The 26,849-nt window shown below is 32.6% G+C and overlaps 2 protein-coding genes across 9 annotated transcripts in view; one reads left to right on the top strand and one right to left on the bottom strand.

Annotated features, from left to right (window-relative positions):
• Positions 1-21,737, top strand: part of LOC143231394 (general transcription factor II-I repeat domain-containing protein 2B-like) — a 34,686-nt gene extending 12,949 nt beyond the window's left edge. Inside the window, exons 5-6 of the mRNA XM_076465939.1 lie at positions 18,497-18,557; positions 21,589-21,737. The gene's annotated coding sequence lies outside the window, so the exon portion shown is untranslated. The remainder of the gene's footprint in view (positions 1-18,496; positions 18,558-21,588) is intronic.
• Positions 8,155-26,849, bottom strand: part of LOC143232770 (uncharacterized) — a 69,110-nt gene continuing 50,415 nt past the window's right edge. For 5 of the 8 annotated variants that reach the window (XM_076468599.1, XM_076468600.1, XM_076468598.1 and 2 more), the window contains 5 exons: positions 25,219-25,449; positions 21,589-21,767; positions 18,469-18,557; positions 14,916-14,980; positions 8,155-11,090 (listed from right to left, as the gene is read on the bottom strand). In XM_076468599.1, coding sequence (XP_076324714.1) covers positions 9,309-11,090; positions 14,916-14,980; positions 18,469-18,557; positions 21,589-21,767; positions 25,219-25,449 — 2,346 coding nt within the window. In that variant the 3' untranslated portion in view covers positions 8,155-9,308. The remainder of the gene's footprint in view (positions 11,091-14,915; positions 14,981-18,468; positions 18,558-21,588; positions 21,768-25,218; positions 25,450-26,849) is intronic. The other 3 variants (XM_076468601.1, XM_076468602.1, XM_076468603.1) reach the window with 2 other exon arrangements.

Below are 26,849 nucleotides of genomic sequence, written 5' to 3'. Positions count from 1 at the left end.
TTGTTAGTGTTGTGATTAACTAGAATGACACATTTGTGACCGCGATTACCAAAACAAATGGTTCGTTGCACGAAAAGAGAAATTTAGAAATCGCTGTAAAACGTTTTGGTGATTTCCAAGTAGGAATCATTGTTTAGCTGGGTTCAAGGAACGTTGTTCACTTGAGAAGAACACTACTGTCACAGTTTTAATAATCTGTTTAATAAGCACTCGCTTACAAAAACTACGTGACATATTGACAGACAATGTCACAGTATACTTAACGTCATTATTTTCTGTATAGTCACTACCTTTATCTGTTGTAAATTGCTTTTATATATGAAGCTGAAACTGATAAAAATAGTAAGTTATGATACATTTTCTGTTCGAAAAAATGAAAGTAAATTTTACCATCGACAATTTGTATTGTATTGTAGTTTATTGATAGACGTAACAGAGAAATTTTAGCCAAGAGTATATTACATTGAAAAATTTTACTATATTTTGAAAAAAAAAATCCAAATACAGTTTTTGTTTCAAAATATATGATATGTGATAGCAACTAGTGCACACTGTGAAACTTGAGGACGGATGTCAAGAACACCAAAAATAAGTAGAGACAACATAAAGATAGAGATAACGTGTAGTTGGTAGGGACAGCATAAAGATACCGTGGAATTCCATAAATGTTTTTTCAGATCAATGACTTTTTCATGAAACTGGCTGAAGAGTTTAAGTACGCTCAAGCTAACAACGTAAAAACAGCAGGGATAGAAAGTTAGAATGTGGTATCTAGGAAACAACAGAAAAGGCTGTGGGTGCTACTCAGATTGCACTAATAACAGAATGCGAAACATTTTATTTCATTAGATGTAGTATTTCTATGAACGCTGGTATTCATAGGCGACCAACACATATTCAACAATACTTGTATCTTTATATATGATTGTAATCATTTGAACATATGAGAAAACGAAATCAGCCGATGACAAAATGGTTGATTGCTTGTATTGAATTTTGCGCAAAGCTACACGAGGGCTATCTACGCTTGCCGTCCCTAATTTAGGAGGGTGGGCCTAGAAGGGAAGCAGCTAATCATCACCATCCACCTCCAACTCTTGGGACACTGTTTTACCACCTATATGCATATTGAGTGACATAATTATAACGCCCTCACGACTGAAAGGGCGAGCATATTTGGTGTGACGGGGATTGGAACCCTTGATCCTCAGATTACGAGTCGATCGTCCTAACCACCTGATCATGCCGGGCCATGACAAAATGTTGAAGTTCTGTCATATCGATGCTACTGTTTTTTGTGATTAATTACAATACAGACCCTGTAGTAGAAAATTTTCTCACCAAATTATTATTGCATAGTTTATGTTGATATTAATGTCGTCAGTAAGTAAAATATTTTCTTTTCTCATATTTAACACCGAGATAAAATAGGAAGAAGAAATGTTGAGTGCGTTTCCCATGGCAGCATCAATTTGAGACATTTCCTATTCTTTATAATACACCAGCAGGTGTATTTAACTTTAATTTGTTCTCTGTATGGACGAGATATTTTTTCTAAAAATAAGTTAAATTCGTTAAAACTCGTGAAAAGCAGAATGAGGCCACCTAAATGGCAGTGGTGAAGGAGTGGGGTTTATCAGTAAGGTTTCAGTTCTTCCATTCGTTTTTATCATCTCTATACTGGTATTAAATCGTACCTTTGACTCTAATAGAAAGGCCAAACATCAATCCGGTAAATTTTAGCGTTTTTTTGTTCTTTTTGTCAAGAATTTCATACTCCCCTCCCGATTTTGTTTTTCTAATTCAAAATATGGTTTACAATGTTAAACTCTTCATTTATAGATAGACAAACAAGTTTTCTAGCGCAAAATATCAAAGGATTTTGCTTGTTGGAACTTATAAGGAATAGTTTCACAAATGCCAAAAAAGTCTTTCATAACTTAGCTATGTTCATTCTTGTTCGCCAAAATAAAAGAAAATGACGTCATAGTTTTGATCAATTCAGTGAATATCTTGTATTTTTGTGCAAACTAAATGACAAGATTAGTTGAAAATACCGAGAATAGGTGATATTATGAGTTTATAAAAACTGTTTGCATTGCTGTAAGCTATAATTTATTTATTTGAATGTTTTTGTGTATTATAGAGTATATTTTTTATAAGAGTGATTATTAGTGAAGTTTTGGAATTTCATGAAAGATTTGTTTGTTTGAATTTCGCGCAAAGCTATTCGAGGGCTATCTGCACTAGCCGTCCCTAATTTTGCAGTAAGACTACAGGGAAAGCAGCTAGTCATCACCACCCACCGCCAACTCTTGGGCTACTCTTTTACCAACAAATAGTGGAATTGACCGTCACATTATAACACCCCCACAGCTGAAAGGGCGAGCATGTTCGGTGCAACCAGGATTCGAACCTGCGACCCTCAGATTACGAGTCCAACGCCTTAAACCACCTGGCCGTGCTGGGCTTCATGAAAGATTTAGCTTTTGTTTTTGAATTTCGCGCAAAGCTACACGAGGGCTATCTACGCTAGCCATCCCTAACTTAGCAACGTAAGACTAGAGGGAAATCAGCTAGTTATCATCACCCACCGCCAACTCTTGGGCTACTCTTTTACCAAAGAATAATAGGATTGACCTTAACATTATTACACACCCAGGCTGAAAGAGCGGGTATGGTTGATGTGACAGGAATTCGAACCTGCAACCCTCAGATTACAAGTCGAGTGCCTTAACCACCTGACCATGCTGGGCCTTTAGCTTCTAAAGAATCTCCAAGCTTCCTGAAGTACACATAAAACTGATAGAACATAAAAGTATCAGACTGAATAAGTTAATAATTTCAGTGTCAGAGTACGGCAATGAATATATTCACCTTGATTCAGTTAGCAGGCTAGTTACTGAATCGCTCGTTGTGTCTGCCGATCAATTAACGAGAAAATTTTACAAGCGAGGTGTTTTTTTTTTTGTGAGTTAGGCGCACCGTTAGCTGAATGAACGTTGCTTATAAAGTTAGGCTAACCAGATTGTCTGGAATGTTATTAATGAAATAAATTAATTCGTTTTTGTTTAGTGATCTAAATTCTTAATATTTTTATTAGAAGTAAACAACAATAAAAACTCTCAATGATAGTACACGTTACAACACTAGTGTCAGAAGCGGGATTATTTTGATGAAAATAAAATAAAAGTTTGACTGAACTTCAGGAACGAGAGCGAATTTCATAATTGGGTATATCGATTGTATTTGATGTTTTTATAAACATGATTTTCTTTTATTGTACGAATATAATTTATTTAAGACTTTTTGCCCTTTGAATCGATTTTTCAACTTCGTTTAAAAATATTTTCGATCATTTTCATTATGAAGTGTTTATAAATACAGACAAATATGAAGCAGGAGTATTTCTGATTAACAGTTTTACTTGTGTATTGAAATTATTTCAACTTGTTATTCGGTACTCCAGTCAATCTTGATATTAAAAAACTTTCCATGTTTACTTGTAAAATGCTAAACTAGACATAATGGAAGTAAAATGTATTTGGTTTCACACCCGAATTATCAACAATTGTTAATCAATTTGTATTAAGTCTAAGGAGATCCGTTTTTATATAAAGTTCTGAAATAGCGAGGTTGCAGCTTCAAACAATATTCTTATAAGTGAATTTTAACTCATTATTATGTTAATTGACGTTTTCTGTTCGCTACTGTTTCAAAAACGCAGCCACAAATTACAGTTGTTAAAAATTATAGACATCTGTTGTCTATTTTATGAGGCTCTCACTAATCTATATCAACTTCTTCCAGGTTTTAAATTATCATTTAAATAAATTTTGAAGTTTACTTTATTAGAAAAAAGTAAATACAATTATACTATTTTTACAACCAAATTAAAAACTGTACGTCATCTTTCCCAATTTACAAAAGAAAAAAGTAACCCAACAAATACTACATAAATAAGGCCTAGCATGGCCTAGCGCGTAAGGCGTGCGACTCGTAATCCGAGGGTCGCGGGTTCGCGCCAAACATGCTCGCCCTCCCAGTCGTGGGGGCGTTATAATGTGACAGTCAATCCCACTATTCGTTGGTAAAAGAGCAGCCCAAGAGTTGGCGGTGGGTGGTGATGACTAGCTGCCTTCCCTCTAGTCTTACACTGCTAAATTAGGGACGGCTAGCACAGATAGACCTCGAGTAGCTTTGTGCGAAATTCCAAAAAACAAACAAACAATACATAAATAAACAATTAATTTTATCTTTTATAAAGCATTCCCGACAGATATCCTAGCGCGTTTAATAACTACTAGATAAAAATATCAGTTAAAAGATAAGCGGGTCCGTATGGTACTTCTGCTGCTTTATTTGTTTGTTTGGGAACTTCGCACAAAGCTACTCGAGGGCTATCTGTGCTAGCCGTCCCTAAGTTAGCAGTGTAAGACTAGAGGGAAGGCAGCTAGTCATCACCACCCACCGCCAACTCTGGGATACTCTTTACCAACGAATAGTGGGATTGACCGTCACATTATACACCCCCACGGCTGGGAGGGCGAGCATGTTTAGCGCGACGCGGGCGCGAACCCGCGACCCTCGGATTACGAGTCGCACGCCTTGCGCGCTAGGCCATGCCGGGCCACTTCTGCTGCAAGAAACGTAATAATTCGGCAAGCGTTTCTTCAGTGCCGCCGTAAAACTGTTTTTCTAAACCAGGCCAGGCATGGCCAAGCGTGCTGAGGCGTTCGACTCGTAATCCGAGGGTCGCGGGTTCGAATCCTGGTCGCGCCAAACATGATCGCCCTTTCAGCCGTGGGGGCGTTATAATGTGACGGTCAATCAACTATTCGTTGGTAAAAGAGTAGACCAAGAGTTGGCGGTGGGTGGTGATGACTAGCTGCCTTCCTTCTAGTCTTACACTGCTAAATTAGGGACGGCGAACGGAGATAGCCCTCGAATAGCTTTGCGCGAAATTCAAAAAAAAAAAGTTGGAATGCCCTTCGTCAAAGGTAATTCAGAGATATGATTGAACACAGCACTGAGATACGTTCAGGAGGAAACCATTATATCACCTCGTACAGCTTCTTCTGTTGGAACAACACAAGCAAGTACTTCACGTGGTTTGAATTCTACTAAAACGATAATGAAGCCTCATCAGTTCATATCACGCTTGTAGTCCATCATTATGTGCATTTCACACCCTTAACTCCACATTCCTGTTTACATTTACAAGCGATTTTCAATTGGTTCCCACCAATTGTAAGTAGTAGTTTTTTTTATTATGTTCTTCACTTAGTACATTCAGAAATATTCAAACTCCAAGCACCATCGAAAAACCTATGATCATTTTTTCATCCTGTTCGATATTTTTCTCTTGATATGTTACAACTTCTCCAATTTCCTTTTGAATGTCGTTATTGATAGACGTTAATGATAGTGGTAGAAAAAAAGAGTTTAAAACTGCATTCCTCTGATCATCTGATGGGTATCAACTACCATGTCCCTTTGAAAGTCGTAGAGATCATTGTTTGTTTTTGAATTTCGCACAAAGCTACTCGAGGGCTATCTGTGCTAGCCGTCCCTAATTTAGCAGTGTAAGACTAGAGGGAAGGCAGCTAGTTACCCCCACCCACTGCAAACTCTTGGGCTACTCTTTCACCAAAGAATAGTGGGATTGACCGTCACATAATAACGCCCCCCCGGCTGAAAGGGCGAGCATGTTTGGTGCGACCGGGATTCGAACCCGCGTAGAGATCATTATTCCATCGTTGTCTTGCAGACAAATTACATTTTATTATTGGCATATCACATGATTGTTACTCTACTTTGTGTGTAATATTAAATGGAGGGTTCTACAAATAACCAACTCAATATTTGCAGTCTCCGATTAATTTTGCTTAATTCAGCCTTAAAATCATTATAAGGAAGAAGTTGGTTTTGTTAGTTGTGACAATGTACTGACCGAAATGTTACCACAAAATCTTATCGCATTGAAAAAAACTTGATATAGATATTTGTGAACGCTTTGCGTCTGCATTCAACAATAATACTGTTATTGCCATAATAATATAAAACAGCCAATATTACTTAAAGAATCAATTACCAAAGAATTTTCAAAATACGTGAATTTCTTTCTTCTTCTTTAAATTAGGTCGAACGAAACATTGCGATTATTAATACTTTTTTTTTTTAAAACACAAAGCTACACAAAAGGATAGCTGCGCTCTATTCGTGGGGAGGAATAAAACCCCGAATTCTTAATATTGTTAGTGTATCATTGAATAAGAATTTTATGATAAATGTCACTTAAAAGAAAACAATTACAATATTAAATTCTAAGTTTTGTCTATCTTATATAAAGTTTTCGTTTAAAATCATTGGTCACTGAAAGGTGAAAAAAAAAACGTTTCTCTAATAGAAAACGTTTATACAGTCATGTGAAAAAGTTAGGACACCCTATGAAAGCCTGTGTATTTTTGTAACATGTTTGGATATATAGATATTTAATCTCAATTTCAACAATACTGAGAGACTATAGGAACTAAACAATTACAACTCAAGAAAAGACTTTTCAAGATCTTCTGTAAATGTAATTCTACAAAAATGCATATTCTAACTGAGGAAAAAGTTAGGACACCATACCCCCTCATAGCTAGTGTTATCCCCTTTGGCTGAAATAACTGCAGTGAGACGCTTCTTGTAGCCGTCTACCACTCTCTGACATTGGTCTGAAGAAAGTTTTCCCCACTCCTCAATGCAGAATTCTTTCAGCTGTGAGATGTTTGACGGGTTTCTTGCATGTACAGCCCATTTCAAGTCACTCCCACAGCATCTCAATGGGATTAAGATCAGGGCTTTGACTCGGCCATTCCAGGACTCTCCATTTTTTAGTTTTCAGCCAGTCCTTGGTGGATTTGCTGGTATATTTTGCGTCATTGTCGTGTTGCAGGGTCCAGTTCTGCTTCAGCTTTACTTTTCTTACAGATAGCCTCACATGATCCTCAAGCACCCTCTGATACACAGTAGAATTCATGGTGGATTCTATGATTGTGAGCTGTCCAAGTCCTGATGCAGCAAAGCAGCTCCAAACCATGACACTTCCATCTCCATGTTTCACAGTTGGTATGAGGTTCTTTTCCTGGAATGCTGTATTTGGTTTACGCCAAAAATGTCCTCTGTTCTGATGTCCAAATAATTCAATTTTGGACTCATCTGTCCAGAGAACATTATTCCAGTCTTTGTCTACATTCTCTCTGGCAAACTTCAGTCTGGCCTTGATGTTTCTCTTAGAGAGCAAAGGTTTCCTCCTTGCACACATCCCGTGCAAGTTAAACTTGTGCAGTCTCTTTCTGATTGTAGAGGCATGCACTTTCACATCCACAGTAGCCAGAGCCTGCTGTAGGTCCCGTGATGACATGTTAGGGTGTTTGGAGACCTCTTCTAGCATCTTGAGGTCTGCTCTCGGGGTGAACTTGCTTGGACGACCAGACCTAGACATGTTGGCAGTTGTTTTGAAAGCCCTCCACTTGTTGACTATTTTCCGGACAGTGGAATGGCTGATTTCAAAATCTTTTGGGATCTTTTTAAATCCCTTACCAGGCTCATAAGCTGCTACAATTTTCATTCTGAAGGCCTAAGACAGCTCTTGCTCTCACCATGGTGCTCACTCTCACTTCAACAGTGAGGAGTGCACCAAACTAAATGTCTGATGTTTAAATAGAGCATGCCTCATACAAAATGCTGAGTAACGATCTTCTAATCATGTGCACCTGGTGTGATACACCTGTGTGTGAGTTGAGCCATTTTAAGTGGGAATAAATGTGGGGGTGTCCTAACGTTTTCCTCAGTTAGAATATGCATGTGTAGAATTACATTTACAGAAGATCTTGAAAATCTTTTCTTCAGGTTTAATTGTTTAGTTATATTCCTATAATCTCTCAGTATTGTTAAAATTGAGATTAAATATCCATATATCCAAAACTGTTACAAAAATACACAGGCTTTCATTAGGTGTCCTAACTTTTTCACATGACTGTACATTAAAATGTAGTGTGTGCAAACTATAGATAATGAATGAATATGGATAAAAAATATCACATCATGTTACCTTTTAAATTTCCTCAAAGTTAAACATATTTTAACACATACATATTAAACTCTGACCTAACGATTAACCATTTTAATCATGCTTAGTTCACAAAACAATAATTTATATATCATACATAATACACACACACACACACACATACACACACACATACACACATATTCAGTTTCTTAACATGTTAATATTTGTACTAATAACTTCTTGAAAAATGCAGTTTTGCCACGTTTCAAATAAGATCGTATTGGTTTTACCAAGTTCCATTCCAAAAACTGACAAAACGTACTCATTTTAATGCCAAATTTTAAGCTAATGGTGAAGTTAAGCTTTACTGTGACGACATTCAATTTTGAATTAGTTATTGAAAATGTTATTAAAAACTAAATAAAAAATAAGAATGTACGAGCTTATCTTTACATCTCTGCCAAATTCAGTATTTGGCTTCACTGTAGGTTATTGCCAAAATAAAATATGTCTTATCACAATGTCTGAAAACACAAGTTTCATGGACTGCTGCTAAATAATGAAGTTAATATTTTTAACTACTGTTACATATGACCATATAAGCTTGGAAAATACAATATAAAACAGTGAACTGGTACTGTAAGAAAAATATATGAATTAGCAAAAACACAAACATCTCACAAGTGTCTTTTAAACTTTTCATACAAGTTCTTGAAACCAATATTTAAAAAAAAATCATAATGAAAACATATGGATATGAATTTCCAATAAATCAACTGCAGAGACAAGATTCTAATAATAGTATTCTGTGAATAATCTTAAATACAGCAAACTTATAATTTAACAACATATTTATAAGTGAAGTTAAAATTTCCACGTAAATTTTTCCTCTACTGATTGGCTCAGAATAGAAATATTAATTAAAATCTTTAACCAGCATTTCTTTGTAATGTACTAAAAATATTCTTTATTTAAACCTAGGTTTTTATCGTATGATAGACAGTGTTCACACTTAAAAATACCTTTTAAGTATTGAAACCAATTCATTTATCTATTTAAAATCTAAACATAATTTAAGTATTCTTGATTCTCAGCCATTAGAATAACAAAGTAACAAATAGGAGTATAAAATGTATTATACAATTTTGAAGATTTAAAAAAAAAAACCTTAAAAAGGATCCCAACGTTTCAGTAACTTAACCGATTTGTTGCTGTGCCATTTCTGTTTTTTTAATAAAAATAAATCATACTAGGTTATATTTTTTTGACTGTTTTGACTAGAAGTCTGAGTTGTTTTCTCAAAGTCATTAGTATTTACTGCAGACGTATTCCACATTACTTCTCTTATCTCAATGGGAGAAGTACTGCTAGCTTCAAGCAGTCTTCTCATTTCATGCTTAATAAGGCCTAAACTAGCAACATTTTGCATATTAGAGTTTAAAACCCCTTGAATGTCCATTTTATTAACTTGTGATGGAGGGTTTTCAAGACGACTCTCTTTAACTGGATCTGGAACACTGTTATTGACATAGATGGGCATCTTCAGCTGACCTGAATTCACTTCACGTTTGTGTCTTTCACTTATAGGTTCTTTCCTTATTAACTGCCCAAGTTGATTTTTTTGAACTAATAAAGGTTCAGATGCAAGATGCACTGATCCATCTTTTTGGTCACCATCAACAACTCTTTCTTCTTCAATACTGTTTACATTGTTATCAGGATAATTGAGATTTTTCATTTCTCGCTTGGGCAGTCCTCTTGCATTCTCAATATACTCTATCTTCTCTTTTGTCTTTTGAGGTTTATTTTTCTGTGAAAATTCTTCTCCAGCAGCATCTGCAGAAAGTTTTTTATTAAATCTATCAATTTCTGAGTCTATTTTATGCTGTTTGTTCTCAACTTTTCCACCAACTTCAATTTTACTTCCCTTTTCATTCTTAAAATATTCTTGTAAAACTTGAGTTACATGAAATTTGGGTTGAATGTGTATGTTATCTTGAAAATCACCTTTGTTAAGTGAATTGGATTCCTTTATGGATACGCTGTACTGATTCTTTAGAACTGGTTGTTGAACTATACCAGTATTATCCTGTTGATTTTGTTGAATCAACATGTGCTGTTTGTTCTCTGGATTAATTACATTCTGGAAATCTAGTGGTTTCTTCTGTCTGATCCCATCCAGCTGTTTGTGTGGTTCTGGTTGAAGAGGCAAAAAATTCTTATTATCTTCAAAAGGTTGACCAATAATATTTTCCTGCATATGCTGATTTTGTTGATTGAGTGACATTTGGTTAGGAGATACCTTTTGCTGTGGTTTATACTTAACTGGTGGATTATCTCTTAGCTGTGGCTTATCTTTGTTATTTTTTGCTTGATTATTGGATACACCAATATTTTGGCTTTGTTCTACACTTTTGATATTAAGCTGATGACTTTTCTCATATAATTGTTGGTTATTTTTCTTATCTTTGTCATCTTCTATTTTGTATCCAGCATCATTTTGCTTTTTGTCTTCTTTTCCTTGGGCACTGTCTTGATTTCTTTTCAGTTCCTGGATGATCTTATTCTGTTCTTGGAGAAGTTTATTCTGTTCTTCTTGTTTTTCTACTAATTGCTGTAACAACTTCTCATGGGTTTCAGGTCTTTTTTGTTCTTCCTTTAGCTCCATTTCTTCCTTCTGAATGGCTGCTGGATCCAAACTTTCCTTACCCTTGCTAATGTCCTGTCCTATTACAGATTCTTCTTGGTTGACTATTACACTATCTTTGGCCTTGCTGCCACTCTTATCCTCAATTAATTCTTTTTTTAGACTGTTTGCTACATCGAGGTTTTCCTTGCGTTTGTTTGCTATATTTAGGTTTTCCTTGCCTTTGTTATTTTCATTGATCACTTTATATTTTTTCTGATCATCTGATGGATTCACATGTTCTTTGTCATGTATATTCTGCTCTTTGATAACATGATTTTCTTTCTGGTCATCTGCTCCATCTTCCTTGACTTTGTTCTTATTTTCTTCTGCTTTATGTTCCTCCTTATTTAAAAAGTAAGGAAAACAATTAATACTACAAGTTATAATTCATAAGTTGATAAACTTGTTAATTATTTGATATTCATTAAACTAAAATAACATCTTTAATACTGTAGGGTGCAGCTACATTGTTTATATGCAAGAACACCTGGTGTTAATCATGGTTTTCATACAATTATCTATTTTGTTTGTTGAAAATAATTTCATACCATGTCCTGAAACACTACAAAATAACTGAATAAAATATTTTCTTAAATGTTTCTGTACAACAACAAGCAACTTGTGTATTATAGGTAGGCAAATGATAAACATTTCCTATTACTGTGACCTTTGGTTCAAATTTGTACGAAAGTGACAAGAGGTTTGGCAGAGCAAATTTTCATTTGATAGTTGAAAGATTATTTTTTGTATTTATATGACTATTCTTGTTTCATAGTTACAAGGCTTAATAATTTGCCTTTCTATGAAGCCATGTCTTTGTTTATTACATTTTTTATGAAGTTATATATTCATGTATCTATTATTGTTTCAAAGGTCATTCATCCTTCTGGGATAACTTCACTGTTTGTTGTTTTATTTTTAGGGTTCTTGGTATATTCATTTATAGAGCCAAGAACTTTAATCAATACAATTGAGTGCCTACCTATGAGCAGAAATTACATAATTTAGTGTCATGAAAATATCACAAAAATAAAGAGCTAATTAAAAGCAGTTTCCCATTATTATCATTTTTAATTATTCCAAAAACTGCTTAATCAAAATTACAATTAAGTCAAATGTCACAAAAATAATCAACTGATCAAAATTAGGATTTTCAATTATTTCAACTATACAAGTAATCAAAATATTGTCATTGTATTTGTTGTTATTCACAAAGTTACTCAAAGGGAAAGGGAGTTTGCCTTGTGACTTAAGGATTTCTTGTTTGATCCTCATTCCAATTAAATTTGTCTTTTTTACTGTAAAACAATGAATGTTAGGTATTATTGTCACTAACTTTGAACTGCTGACTAGAGGGAAGGCAACTGGTTGGCAACACCCACTGATGACTCTTTGGTTACTTAAGTGCTAAATGAAATGCAAATTAACTGCTTTTTTGTTATATTTCTAATTACTAATTATTTGAGGGTATTTTTAACTGTTGTGTAAGCAAGAATAGATCTAAGGGAGGAGCCCTGGGCAATGTTTCCTCTAATTTTGTCAATCCTTATGCAGAATAAAATTCTTCATGTGCACTACCAATTTCTTCGTTTTTGTGGGGAGGAGAAGATTTTAAAACCATCAATCCTATTGTAACATTAGGCTGTTTTGCTACTGGGGCTTTAGGACTATCAGCTACCAGAATCATTATGGTCATCAATATGTTGAAATCCTCATCTTGTCTGGTTGTTGCATGGCTGTGCAGCTTACAGGGGAACACTGATCCCAGGGTTCCAAACTATCCACTCCATCCTTCCTTTTTCCAAAACTAATAACTGTATGCATAACAAGCAAGTACATAAAGTAAAAACTATTATTTAATTTTGTGTTAGCAGGAACAAATCCAGAAGAGTGGAGCTGCTCTCTAAACCATTTTTTTTTTCATAAAATTAATAGTTATTATTAATAATAATTAAAATTTATTGTATACTGATGTATAAATAAATATAGAACTAAGGGATTTGACTTCTTCCATTTTATTCAGAAATTAATAGGAATAGCAATGAATCCTTACACTACCATACTGTGCCAAAAGGAAACATTAGATGTCAGTGTTTTTATTTGATTGGACTGTTAACTGCCTTAAAAGCATTTTTTTTTTAACTCATCATAGTCTGATTCTCATATAGTCCAGTTAAAGCATTAGCCAACAACTAATTACTTTTAAGCTGATACAATAACACAAATGTCAATTAAATGTTGCCATGGTAAATTATTTTTCTACCTTGCCTTTTTCTAGAAACTAATTTGCCTATACTTTAAAGATTTGTCTTTCATCAAAGTTAATATTGTTTAACATACCTGCATCTCTTATGACACAGACTTGCTATAGAATCAATTTGTCATTTTTAGAAGTTGAAATTCTTGTAAAAATGATGTTTTTCACATTATTGATATCTCAAGTAAGTGAAAATGCAAGTGGAACATGGAAGTAAAGATTTTTTAAAAAAGATATTTGAAAACAGACATCCTGTTTACCAATGCAAATATTTTATTTTTAACTTAAAATGTTTATTATTAAGTGTTTTTATTTTAATATCAACAATATTACTAGAAATAAAGATATAAACTCTGAAATTGCTAGACTATAACCTGACTGAGCTAATAATTGACAATACATGTTAACATTATTTTAACTTTAACTTAAGTAGGTTACCTTAGGACTAACATAAGATCAATACTGATTAATCAAAAGTATTAGGTTGTCTAGAAATAAATATCGTTTTTGAACTGCAAAATTTGGAAAAGTATAAATCAGTGTTGTAAAACATGCTCTATTCAAAGTAAATACCATTTGCTTTAACACACTTTTGCCAACATGTAACAATGCTGTTTATGCTCCCTGCTGTAGAAATCAGTTTCTATGGTTAATGAACTCCTTGAAAGCTTCTTCTGCAGCTGCCTGGTTTTGAAAGTGTTTATTGTTCAAAAAGTTGTCAAAGTGCTTGAAAAAAATGAAAATCTGTAGGGGAAAGGTCTGGGGAATAAGATTGAAGAGGCAGAACCTTGATTCTCAATTTTATCAGTTTTTAGAGCATCAACCTTGACAGGTCTCATAATGCTGATTTTATTGAGCTTCAGTCAGTTCATGCAGAACCCAGTTATCCAACATTTTCTTTCGTCATTCCAATTAAACTCAGGTGTTTGGCAATGCTTGATTTGCTTGTGCCTAACTTTTCTGCAAGCTCATGTACTGTTGTGTGAGGGTCTGTCTCAACTGCTTCCCTTAACATATTTTCATTTAAGGATGGCTTCCTTTCACAACCTTTGTGGTCTTCAAGATTTTCATCTCCATGTGGAAACCTTTGGCACGAAAATTGAACTATACATTCAGTAACAGATCCATGTCCGAATGCCTGGTTGATGTTCTGTGTAATTTTGGTAGCTTTTTGACCAAGTTTTAAGTCATAGAGGAAAAAATCAGATGAAAGTTCTTGTCTATGCTGCCTTGGGGGCTGCAAAATTTAAGTAGAGTTGAAACAGCAAAAAATTAAGACACCTTGTAGGCGACAAATGTTGGATTAAAGCAAGCAACCAACCAATGATAAGTTGCTCAACATTCAGCTTCTAAATGTCATTGTGAGAATTTCAACAATTATTTCTGGACAACCTAATACCATATTGTTATAGTGGAAGTCTCTTCCTTCATTTAAAAAAAATAATGAAAATGTGATTACATCATTAAACAAGTAACTTTAAAAAAGTTAACTGGCATCACACTATTACTGTAAAAATGAAACATTATTGCTCCTAATGTGAAGTTAAACATTGTTGTTACTTGTTACCATGATAATATTAATGATTTGAATAAGATCTGTTTTCAAGTGCTGTACATTACAGCTGAGGCTATTCTAACTTCTATGTTATTTGACTTTGAAAACCAAAAACACTAGGTTTTTGCACTTACCCAATAAATAAAATGTATTGTGATTATTCCTTTCATTGACTACACAGCATTATAAATGCAAAGTATCAAATGTATTATACTAATTAAAAAAAAAAATTGGAGATATTATTTCTTTTCTTTTATACCAGTTACTTTTTACATTTGTATAAAATATCAATACTTCTGTAAGTTCTATAAACATATATAGGTCAAAACTGAAAATTTAATATCTAAATATTTACCACCAAATTAGCATCCTTTACTTCTGGTTCTTGTGGAATAGGAGGTTCTTGTCTTTTGTCACCATCTAAAAAATAATGATTTAGAACATTTTACATCAACAACTTTACTAATTACTCCAGTAACTGGTTGCAAAAATATACTTTTAATAAATAATAGCTCTTAATTTCATTCATTATTGTTACAGCTAATCAGTTTTTTTTTGTCTATCTTCTCTGATCTCTGACAAAATCTTTTACTAGAAATTATGTGGAGTGTATTAAAAGTAATTTTTTGATTTTACTTTCTCTCTTAATTTTAAAGACCTTGATTTAAAACAATCTTGAAGAATTAACATTATAGAGTGGCACAGTACACCATAGGTATAAACTGACATTACACGAGTTTTAATTTTTGATCTATTAAGATGTTTTAAAAGCATAATTCCGACAGAGTTTTCATTTCAGTGATGTCGAGAAACCCACTTGTTGAGAAATTTATATGCAAAAACGGCTCATTTGGGTTGATAAAATATTTTACATAGAAGAGCGAACAACGTTTCGACCTTCTTCGGTCATCGTCAGGTTCACAAAGAAAGAGGTAACTGACCTGAAGCTGACCACATGTTTGAAAGGGGTTGTGTAACTGTGTGTCGAAATGTAGAGGGCGGTATTAGATGTTTGAATATATAATTTTATTATATTAATATAGGTATAACGGCGTTCCTTTATATTGGTTTATTTTGGGTTTAAGTTGTTGTATAAGTAAGGCTTCTTTAATTTTGCGTTTGTTTATGTTTGTTTCTTCATTTAGTATTTGAGTGTTTTCTATGGTTATGTTGTGTTTATTTGACTTGCAGTGTTCGAAAACGTGTGAAGGTGACTTTTTATGTTCTTTGAATCTGGTTTCCATTTTTCTACTTGTTTCTCCAATATAGAAGTCGTGGCAGTTATTACATTGTATTTTATAAATAATGTTGGTGTGGTGTTTGTCAGTGTAGTTTTTACCTAGTATAGACCTCAGTTTTGTGCCTGGTTTTTGAATAAATTTGGTATTAACTGGAATGTCATATTTTGTTACTAATTTTTGCCAAATGTTGGTTATTTGTTTGCTGATGTCAGGAATATATGGTATAGTGGTGGATGTAATGCTGTGTTAATTGCTTGTGTTTCAACTTGTGTCATAAAAATATTGGCTAGAACTGGTGATACTGGGTTGCCCATGCTTAGGCCATTTGTTTGTATATAGTTTTGGTTGTTGAACATGAAGTTTGTCTTTATCGTGGTGAATTCTATGAGGGTTGCTAACTGGTTACTGGGAATTTCTATAGTTGGGTTAGGGTCTCGGATATAGAGTTCTAAGGCTATCTTGCAGGCTTCAGTGGTTGGAACTTCTGTAAAGAGGGATATAACATCGAAACTGGCCATTAAGGCTTTATGATTAAGTTGATTTAGATTAGACTTGAAATTAAAAGAGTCTTTGATGAATGAGCTGGCTGATGTTACATATTTAGAGAATGCTCATGCTATGTATTTACAACACAATTTCACAAACACTTTATTCCTACCTATGTAAAACCGACTCATGCACACCGCAAATATACGGCATCCCCAAACCTCATAAACCAGATTGTCCATTACGACCAATAATGTCCACATATGAATCGTTTAATTACAATCTTGGTAAATACATAGCATGGGCATTCTCTAAATATGTAACATCAGCCAGCTCATTCATCAAAGACTCTTTTAATTTCAAGTCTAATCTAAATCAACTTAATCATAAAGCCTTAATGGCCAGTTTCGATGTTATATCCCTCTTTACAGAAGTTCCAACCACTGAAGCCTGCAAGATAGCCTTAGAACTCTATATCCGAGACCCTAACCCAACTATAGAAATTCCCAGTAACCAGTTAGCAACCCTCATAGAATTCACCACGATAAAGACAAACTTCATGTTCAACAACCAAAACTATATACAAACAAATGGCCTAAGCATGGGCAACCCAGTATCACCAGTTCTAGCCAATATTTTATGACACAAGTTGAAACACAAGCAATTAACACACCATTACATCCACCACTATACTGGTACAGATATGTAGATGACACGGGTTATGGATTCAAATCTACAGAACACATACTTAATTTTTTCAATCACATTAACTCTATACATCCCAACATTAACTTCACATGTGAACAGGAAGAAAGCAATCAAATATCATTTCTTAACCTCAAAATTACAAGAACTGACACACAATTCAAAACAGAAATCCACCGAAAAATCACCCATACTGGACTATACATTCCTTGGGACTCAGCACATGAAACAAAACAAAACTCAACATACTAAGAAACCAAATAAACACAGCCATAAAACTATGCTCACCAGATAAAATTAATGATGAATTAGACAAAATAAAACAATACTTCATCAACATCAATAAGTTTCCTCCACAAACCGTAGAAAACATTATACGCGCACACACCTAGACAAAAGCAAAATCAACCACCAACTAAAGTAAATACAGCTCGCAGAATCAAAAAACCACGAAACCATATACTGCTGTATACCATATATTCCTGACATCAGCAAACAAATAACCAACATTTGGCAAAAATTAGTAACAAAATATGACATTCCAGTTAATACCAAATTTATTCAAAAACCAGGCACAAAACTGAGGTCTATACTAGGTAAAAACTACACTGACAAACACCACACCAACATTATTTATAAAATACAATGTGATAACTGCCACGACTTCTATATTGGAGAAACAAGTAGAAAAATGGAAACCAGATTCAAAGAACATAAAAAGTCACCTTCACACGTTTTCGAACACTGCAAGTCAAATAAACACAACATAACCATAGAAAACACTCAAATACTAAATAAAGAAACAAACATAAACAAACGCAAAATTAGCCTTACTTATACAACAACTTAAACCCAAAATAAACCAATATAAAGGAACGCCTTTATACCTATATTAATATAATAAAATAAATAAAATTATATATTCAAACATCTAATACCGCCCTCTACATTTCGACACACAGTTACACAACCCCTTTCAAACATGTGGTCAGCTTCCGGTCAGTTACCTCTTTCTTTGTGAACCTGACAATGACCGAAGAAGGTCAAAACGTTGTTCGCTCTTCTATGTAAAATATTTTCTCAACCCAAACGAGCCGTTTTTGCATATAAAGAGTTTATTTATATAAGTCATTAACATTCCACTTGAATGATAATTTATTCAAGAGCTTTTAACTGAATTTTTCAGAGATACTGTCTCTAGAAAGCATAAACCATCCTTATTAAAATTAATCAAGTGCTTTTACATATTTCTGAGAAAAACAATCCACAAACAATGCTGTTGGGCAGAAGTAATCTTAAATGCTTAAAAACTAAAGACAAATTTATTAAGTTGGAATAGGCAAATTGCTTACTAAATGTCTGCAAAATCTTTCATGGAAATGTACCATTATTCAATTCATGTTTTGTTTTTTTTAAATTGATAGCATGCAAAAATGTTATGTTTTCTTCAATGTATATGATATACATAATTCATACCTTGTCCTTTTTTGTTCAATTCTTGCAGTACTTCTTGATTGACTACTTTCTGACCTGTGTCAAGTTTGGGGCTTGGGGTTACTAGGACAGTGCCAGTAAGTTTAAAAACGAAGAAATTACAGTTAGGAATATCATTGAATATTTTCCTAAAAATATCAAGTGTCAATAATACATCACACATGCTTCATAGTAAAACTTTGAAAGAGATATTTGACTAATTAACAAAAGATCCATAATGCACTTGGAAGGTTTTTATTTTGGTTTAGATCTTGTTTAATGTTACATTCTTCTTGGTCAAATGTTTTGTGGACCATGAGTCTTGGAAGTGAAAAGGAATAGAAAATGGAAACTTTGTCAGGTGTAATCTCAACTGGGTGCAAATTAAAAACTAACCATTCATTATATTTGGAAACTAAAAAAAAACAACACTGTAAAGATACATCATTTAGTTAGTTCAGGTAAGGGTGGATTTTCAATGTCTGTATTTTGGCATCATGACTGTAAGTATATAACAGGTTATTGATTGAGATTAAGAAAGTTTAATTGTATATTTATCATGACTGGTGATGATTGTAGTCATTGTATGTTAATGACTACGTAAGAATTTGGGTATCAAAACTGGTAGTAATTTTTTATATTAAATTATTGTTAGTATGAGTTGAGTGCCTGTACATCATGTGGTGTCATACTGAATGTTGTTTATGGTATGACACTGAGAAAAAAAACAGGATTTTGAAATAAACAAATGTACTTGGTACTTGGCATTAGCTTTTGATATTGAGGGAAATAAAAAAGTAATGATTGTTTGTTGTGTAATTTAAATGGATAAAGAACAAGAGGAATGAACATTTTCTACTTAAAATTTTAGATGAATGAAATAAATAAACAATGCTTCATCCATCTGGTTTTATAACTGATATTTGTACAAACAGCTTTAGTGTACTGAATAAAGTAGAACAAAGAGAGATATGCTGATAAAACAGAATTCTCATCATGAACCACAGTAAGCAAGTATGGCCAACAGAAAACCTCTTATAAAACATAATTAACCTTATGAACAACAGTAAGCAACTATGGCCACAGAAAACCTTTTATAGAACAGAATTCATCTTATAAATCACAGCAAGTAAATATGGTCAGCAGAAAGCATCTTATAGAATAGAATTTACTTTATGAATCACAGTAACCAAGTGACATCATGGGAAAATATCAGATGAAACAGAATTTGCTTTAACAACCAAAGTAATTCAGTACCACTAATACAAAACCTCCAGCACAATAGACGTCACATTATAAACCATAGTAGCTAAGTACCTCCAAAAGTAAATCTTTTATAGAAAATAATTCACTTTATGAAACATAACAACCAAATATGTGCATGTAGACCACAGGACAGTTACTTGTAAAACATTTTATATAATCTATAGTAAGATTAATAAAAAGTAATGAAGAGAGAAATTAAAGAAATCTGTTTCTAAACTAGCACGTCTCATGCTTAAACTACAAATGTAGATCTTGTCATAACTGAGATTCAAACATGCTTTACAAAAATATAACATTTTAAACTTACGTGACAACTTTTCTCACCTCAGTTTATAAGAATAACATATCCATAAATCTTAAACTTAAATGTTCGAAACCTAAACTTAGAAAAGATTTTAGAAAAATTTAATATAAAAAATCTGAATTTTAATAATATGTGCACAATTTAAATACGTGTATATAACCTAATAACCATGAAAGTACTATTTAACGGAACTCTTTCTTGAATACAGGTTTCACTATCTGATTTTAAAAACAGCACAATCTTGTATAAATTTGCAATTCTCTACTTGTTAATGCCCTTAACATGTCTTTGTGAAAACTTGGATGGTTTATCAAATTTGTAATTCTTGTTACATAGAAACACATACCTGTTTAACTTAACTCTTTCAATCAAACAGTTGGCAACAATGTATAAAGTTCAACTTGTATTCTCATTAGTATTTGTTATTTGCAGATTAACTTTTCCTGTTCAAGTGGTAGAAAATGCTGTCCCAAGTTCTAATAAGTGACTTAATATTCTAGTTATTAGTTGTTTAATTCAGAATAACTTTTTGAGCTCAAAACATTAACTGTGTGCAATTCTCAATAAACTGTAATGTTTTCTATATAAAATATAGATTAAATTCTTCCTGCTCATAAGGCTGACAACATTGTATATGTTCAGTCAGGTGTTAAAATATTCTATACTTTATTTATTACATAATTTTCAAATTAATATTTTTAATCCAAAATAAAGATAATTAAGTCTCTCTTTTTCAGTATAGAAAAACAGTTAAAGTTTAGTCTCACATAAAATTATTTTCTGAATCTTTTAACCACAAGCTCCTACAGAAGTGATACTTAATTAGTGATAAATAAATACACTACACAGCCCTTTAAACAATAACAGTACAAAATTTACTGATGAGGTTCATCAGACAATTCATACACAAGCTACTTAAGGTACATATATACAGTTAATTTTAATTTACCAAGTATTGTTATTAAAACAATGTTTTATTTAAGTTGAAATACAGTTCTGTTGAGAACCACATCAGTACATATTTTAAAAAAAGTATCTTATCCAACTACACACACTATCTCTTTAACATAAGTACCACATACACTAGGATAAGCACAGTAGTTTTATTCACTACTGTAGCGATATCATGAAGCAAAAATATAGGAATCTCCATCTAAAACAACTTTTAGTTCAAATACCTCTGAAACACATAAATCACTGTTGAGAGTCACTTATATATTTTACATATAAACTGAGTAAATTCATCCCTCTATTTTAGTAAATTCTTTACATTTTGTGATATAAAGGTAAAGAGATAAAATCAATCAGGTAGAGAATGGTATGAAAACAAGTTGGTAACTTAAGAATATAAATAAAAGATTACTTTTAGATGATTAAATTAACATATTAAATTCTTGAAGTTTCTCAATTGCAATTTATATAGCAAAATGAAAAAAAAATCAGGTATATCATATAACTAAATATTAGTCCACAATAACTGTTAACTGTCCATGTTTCAAATCATAATACCATTCATTTGTAATAAAGATCACACCAACTAAAGATTTAGAAAGTTACCATTTGATATTAGCTCTGCAACTTTTTCTGGTGCAAGTGGTGAAGGTTTAATGACATTAAGGAGATCCTTTGGTTGTTGAAGTTCTACAGGTAACTCACGTGGGTTAGTAGTTGTATCTAGTAGAGTAGTGTATGTACATACAACCATGATGAAGAACCCCACACATAAGGTAGTCTGATAGAAGATTTTCACTTTTAGTAAAAAGTTTGTAATAAAGCAATTTAACATAGAATATGATATACAACATAAATAGACAATTGTAGTTACAAATTTTTAAAATATTCAACATTTATTTAACTGTTACAAAATTTCACACACACACACACAGTTATAGTAGTTTAAACAGAAAAATTCCTGACACACATACAGACAACATGGTGCTCTTGGGTTGTTAACTTATGACCTTACACCTATCTCCTGTCTAGTAAACCTGTAATTTATCCTTTATTTAGACATACTCATCTAATAACTAACATTTAGATTTCATGTAATGGTGATTACATTAACCTGCAGTCTAACACAATGTAATTTGGACATTGTGAAATATTATTATAAAGTGTAATTTTCAAATTGGTTTTAAGGGTATTTGGTGATATCTTTGCTAAAGGAGAATTGTAGTTACACCCTTCTTTTTTTTTATTAGTTTTCCTTGGAAATTTAATTGATATCCCATTCCATAAGGGGCAGAAACTTAGTATTAGGATTGACAATAAGACTTGAAAAAAAATAAATAAAAGTGGATTACTGTGTTTTAAGAGTTTAACTATGGCCTAATGCAGTTCAGGTATGAAAACAAGTTCAGTGTGTTCTAGATTGGAACTAAATAGCTGAAAAGCTTTTATTTGTAGGAATTTATACAGTAAATACATTCAATAAAATTAAAATAAGAACAAAAGGTTCTGAAATATACAAATAAAGCTGCTCAACAATCAACAAAACTAGTGGGGTTCATAGGCAAACTGCTTTTATATTTCTGTTATAATTCAGTCTCAAAACATTTTAATTCTTACTACTTAAAGTTAGATTTTAAAGATCATTTCAAGTTGTGAAGTCCAACTAACTTGGTGGTCTATGTTTTGAAACTGCATTAATATAAAACTTGTGTTAAATATACAATTTCCTATTGCTCAATCTGTGTGATTGTTGTTTGTACCATTTCCTTACCATTGTGTATCCATTTGCATCAGTATACCAAACCTCCACTGATTTATTGAATTTTCTGAATTCACTACAAATATCTGAACAGATTTATACACGATTTGAAATAGTTTACCATGAAAATTTTGAAAACAAACAGTTTCCATGTGTAAGGTTTTAAAAGAATGAATTATGAGAACTTCATTTCATGCTTTTTGTAAAAATCTACAATATAGATATATCCATGACAGTAGCAAAATAAAGTGAAAATGGTATTAACAAATGGGACTCAACTGCCCTAAAATACAATGCCTCAAAAAACTTCCTATTTAGCATATTTAACTGATACACCATGCTAAAGTGTAAATGGCACAGATATGATCCTAACCTGAGTTAAATGACATTAATGCTATGTTACTCTAAGGTGACAATTTTCATTTTTAATCACCTTGACCCTGGATATCAGTAGAACCCTTAACCAAATTAAAATCCTTGATACTCTTGATGCAAATTAGATGAAGTGTAGCGACTTACAAATTCAGATGATGTCTAAAATTAACTAATTTTGCAAACATTATATTTTAGAGTTCTCTGATATGAACTTCTTTTCTGAGATTACAAAAGCATGCAAGGTATGAAATTTTAGCACTGTGAAGAAAATATATCTGTAGTGTTAAAAAGATCTAATTTGAGCAAAGGAAAGTGTGTTTCCAGAAATGAAAAAAAATAACATGTTACTTCATGACTAGTTATCTGTCATACAGCAGAGATAAAGAAACTTAGTTTGTTGTCAAAATTTACACAGCATTTCATTGCAGCTCAAGTAGAAATCTTGTTTAGAGATAACACTATGTAACAAAATTTTTACTTTTTCTTGTTCCTGCGCAGAAAGTGTTATTTTCCAATTGCTTATGCCCAAAGTAAACGGAAAAGGCCTATTTTTCTATTCAACTTTATATATTTTCTATTCAAGTTTATAATGAAAAAATGATGACAGACTATATTTGGAGACTGATACATGAAAGTGATATAACTTCAAATCTCAAAAAATTACTCATTTCTAAACATTTCTGTATAACTTTAGTATAAATATACATACATCTTGATTCATATGTTGTTTTATTCAGACCTTATGTAAATGAAAATGTGCAAATTTCCCCATTTTTTACATAGAAAATAGGTTAATTTCTAAATTTCATTACCCAGGTTACAAAAGCAAAGTTTGAAGGGAATAATGGCCATTTTCTGTACTTTTACAACATAAGCAATTAACACACTATCCAGGAACAAAATATGTGTTATATAGTGTAATTCACATAAATTTTAGTCTACAAAAGTAATAAGAAATATGCTTCCACAAGCTTTATCCAAAGTGCACTATCAAGGGAATGGCCAACTACCAAAAAGTTTATCTACCATGCTACAGATTGAAAGTATATGTTATCATAGTGGACAGAGCATGTTTATTTGAGTCCAGACAATTTATTTTCATCCTACCAATTATATCCATTTTAACAAATGGTAGACAGAAAAGTTACTTATGATGGTTGCAAATTATAGTACAGTGTACAATGATACATCAAACACACAATGGATAGTGAAAAATGTCAAGGTGAATTCTAGGTATTATCATGATAAAATACTGATACTACTATACTGCAAGGAAATACCAATTTTTTATGGACTGAATTCCAATAGAGTATCCAGTTATACATTCAAATAAACATAGCAATTACTTTTCAAAATACAAGTACAAATAGGAATTCGTATTATAATATTTGCATACACATCCTACAGAATTCTGTGGCTCTGAGACCTTGAAATGAGACTTCAGAAATAATCATCCATCCACACAATCATTTTATGCTGTGTGTAAAAATCTACAAAATAAAGATAACCATGAAAGTAGGAAAATAAAGTGATGAAAAGGATGTACAGAGGAGGAAGAAAACAGTGAATTCAGTGTTCTGCACAAAATATTTCTGTATTGAAAGTTGCACTGCATTACATCAGTCCACATTGAGTACTATCAGTGCTAGAAGAAGGAGCTAAAGGACCTAAAAATATCTTTATATCATAGTAAAATGCTCTAAATATCCCTGTATGAACTCATCACTAATCCTGTACTCTTAAAAAAAAATAATTTTTTGTTTCTAATCTTTTTTGTTAAATATACTTTGTTTGCTACTAAATTTTTAGTACCTCACAAGCAATGGTTATATTTCTGTTGAATACAAAACCATTTTCCACCTTGTAATATATAAACCTCTCTAGGTGTTTTCTTTGAATATATTACATTTTTATGACATACTTTCACATTTAGATTATTGTTTTTATAATGTTTTCAATTCTTTATTTTATTTTTTCTTTGTTTCTTAAAACCCTATTTTGTTTCCACATTTAGTTCAAGAACTTATGAAGATTCTTTACCTTCCTATCTTTATTAAAAATATTCATAGAATCTTTTTTTTTATTATTCAAACCTGACCTGGGCCAAAAGTCGTTCATTTGTGTTCTTGGAGGTAACCTTGATGAAGATCATGGATGGCAAAATTACACAGATAATAATTCCAATGGTTGATCCAACAATTCCTAAAACAACTTCAATATTAGGAAGAACAACAGCTATTCCTACAGTGATCATAACCAGGAGTATTGTTAGGCCACGAAAATGATGGTCTGGAATGTAGTTTGCTGGAGCATCGTGGTGAACAAAACCCTAAAAAAATTATATAAAAGTAAAACTCAAGATGTAGAATTTCATTATAGCAACCTAAAAAAGACTCTGCTTCATTAGGGATTACCAGAAGTCACTTTATAGAATGGTAAATAACTGTGTAATTGACTATTCTTATAAATATATACAATCATTTGAAAGACCACTTAAAAGGTGTTGAAATAGCTAGCAATTCATTCATGTTACACACAAATGCTAGTCAATAAGCAGTCAAGGAAAGATACTCTTCCTTAGATGAATCATTTTAACAAGTATTGTTTCTGTTATCTCTAAATTCTATCTTAACACACAATTCTATCTACCACACAAGGCAACCCAGTAGCTTAATGTGGATCAAAAAATACTAAGACGTTATGGAAAGTTTTGGACTGTTTTGGTTAAACAAAAAGAAGACATTTGGTATTATTTTTAAAGTCCAGACCAAACCTGTGACCTGAACAGAGACCAGGAGAGCCAACATAGAGAAGTTAACTCGTAAATGTAAAATAAAACAATGTAACAATGAAACATGCTTGAAATGTTTTATATGTGGTTGTAAATGTGATACGTTAAGTGTAATGATTAAACTAAGCCATAGGTCCAATTAATATGGGATGAACTTATTTGAAGATTAAGACACCCCACCTGATTTGACATTCCAGCTGAACTGATGATTCATCAATTTATTGGATTGACAGTGAAACATAAAATAACAAACACTACAGTCAACTTCAAAAAAAAAGATTCGAAGTAAGAAATCATTAGTTTCAATATCTTGTGAAACTAATGGCACAGTATAACCCAAAGACAGTGCTGAAGTTGAAGCAGTTGCACGATACATTATAAGATAACTTCCCTAGCAATTCTCAAATTAAAAATGTCATTTCTGCAGTGACAAGTAAATATAAAAAGAATGGTATAAAGCCCACTACAGTAATACCATAGTAAAATCCATATGGGTTTCATTATGTCACATTTTCATTAATATTTAGTTTTGTGTTCTTTTTCGAAGTTGTTTGAAACTTCTTTCCTTCAGATCTACTGAAGTAACACTGAATCACTGGTTTCCGGAATGATTCCCCTGTTAAACCTTTAAAGTTCAGTACAAGAGATGTTGGGCTGACTCATGTGAATAAAAAAAGATTAAGATATATGTTATTTTACAATTTTACGACTTTTATTTATTTCCTAATATTCTGATTAAAGATCAATTTCAATAGATTTGTTTTAATATTTCATGACAGCATGTTTCTTCAATTCTTTGTTGAATTTTGTGCAAAGATATACTGGGGTTATCTGTGATATTTGCCACTAAGTTTGAAGTGAGAGACAGCATTTATCATCAAGTAGCAGAATTGTCCCATCACTCTTACAATGAGCCCACAGCCAAGATCTTATCAGGT

Source organism: Tachypleus tridentatus, chromosome 11, assembly GCF_004210375.1.
Source record: "Tachypleus tridentatus isolate NWPU-2018 chromosome 11, ASM421037v1, whole genome shotgun sequence".
NCBI classification, from domain to species: domain Eukaryota; kingdom Metazoa; phylum Arthropoda; class Merostomata; order Xiphosura; family Limulidae; genus Tachypleus; species Tachypleus tridentatus.
The sequence above is the reverse complement of the archived record's forward strand: the minus strand, read 5'-3'. Positions and strand labels throughout refer to the sequence as shown.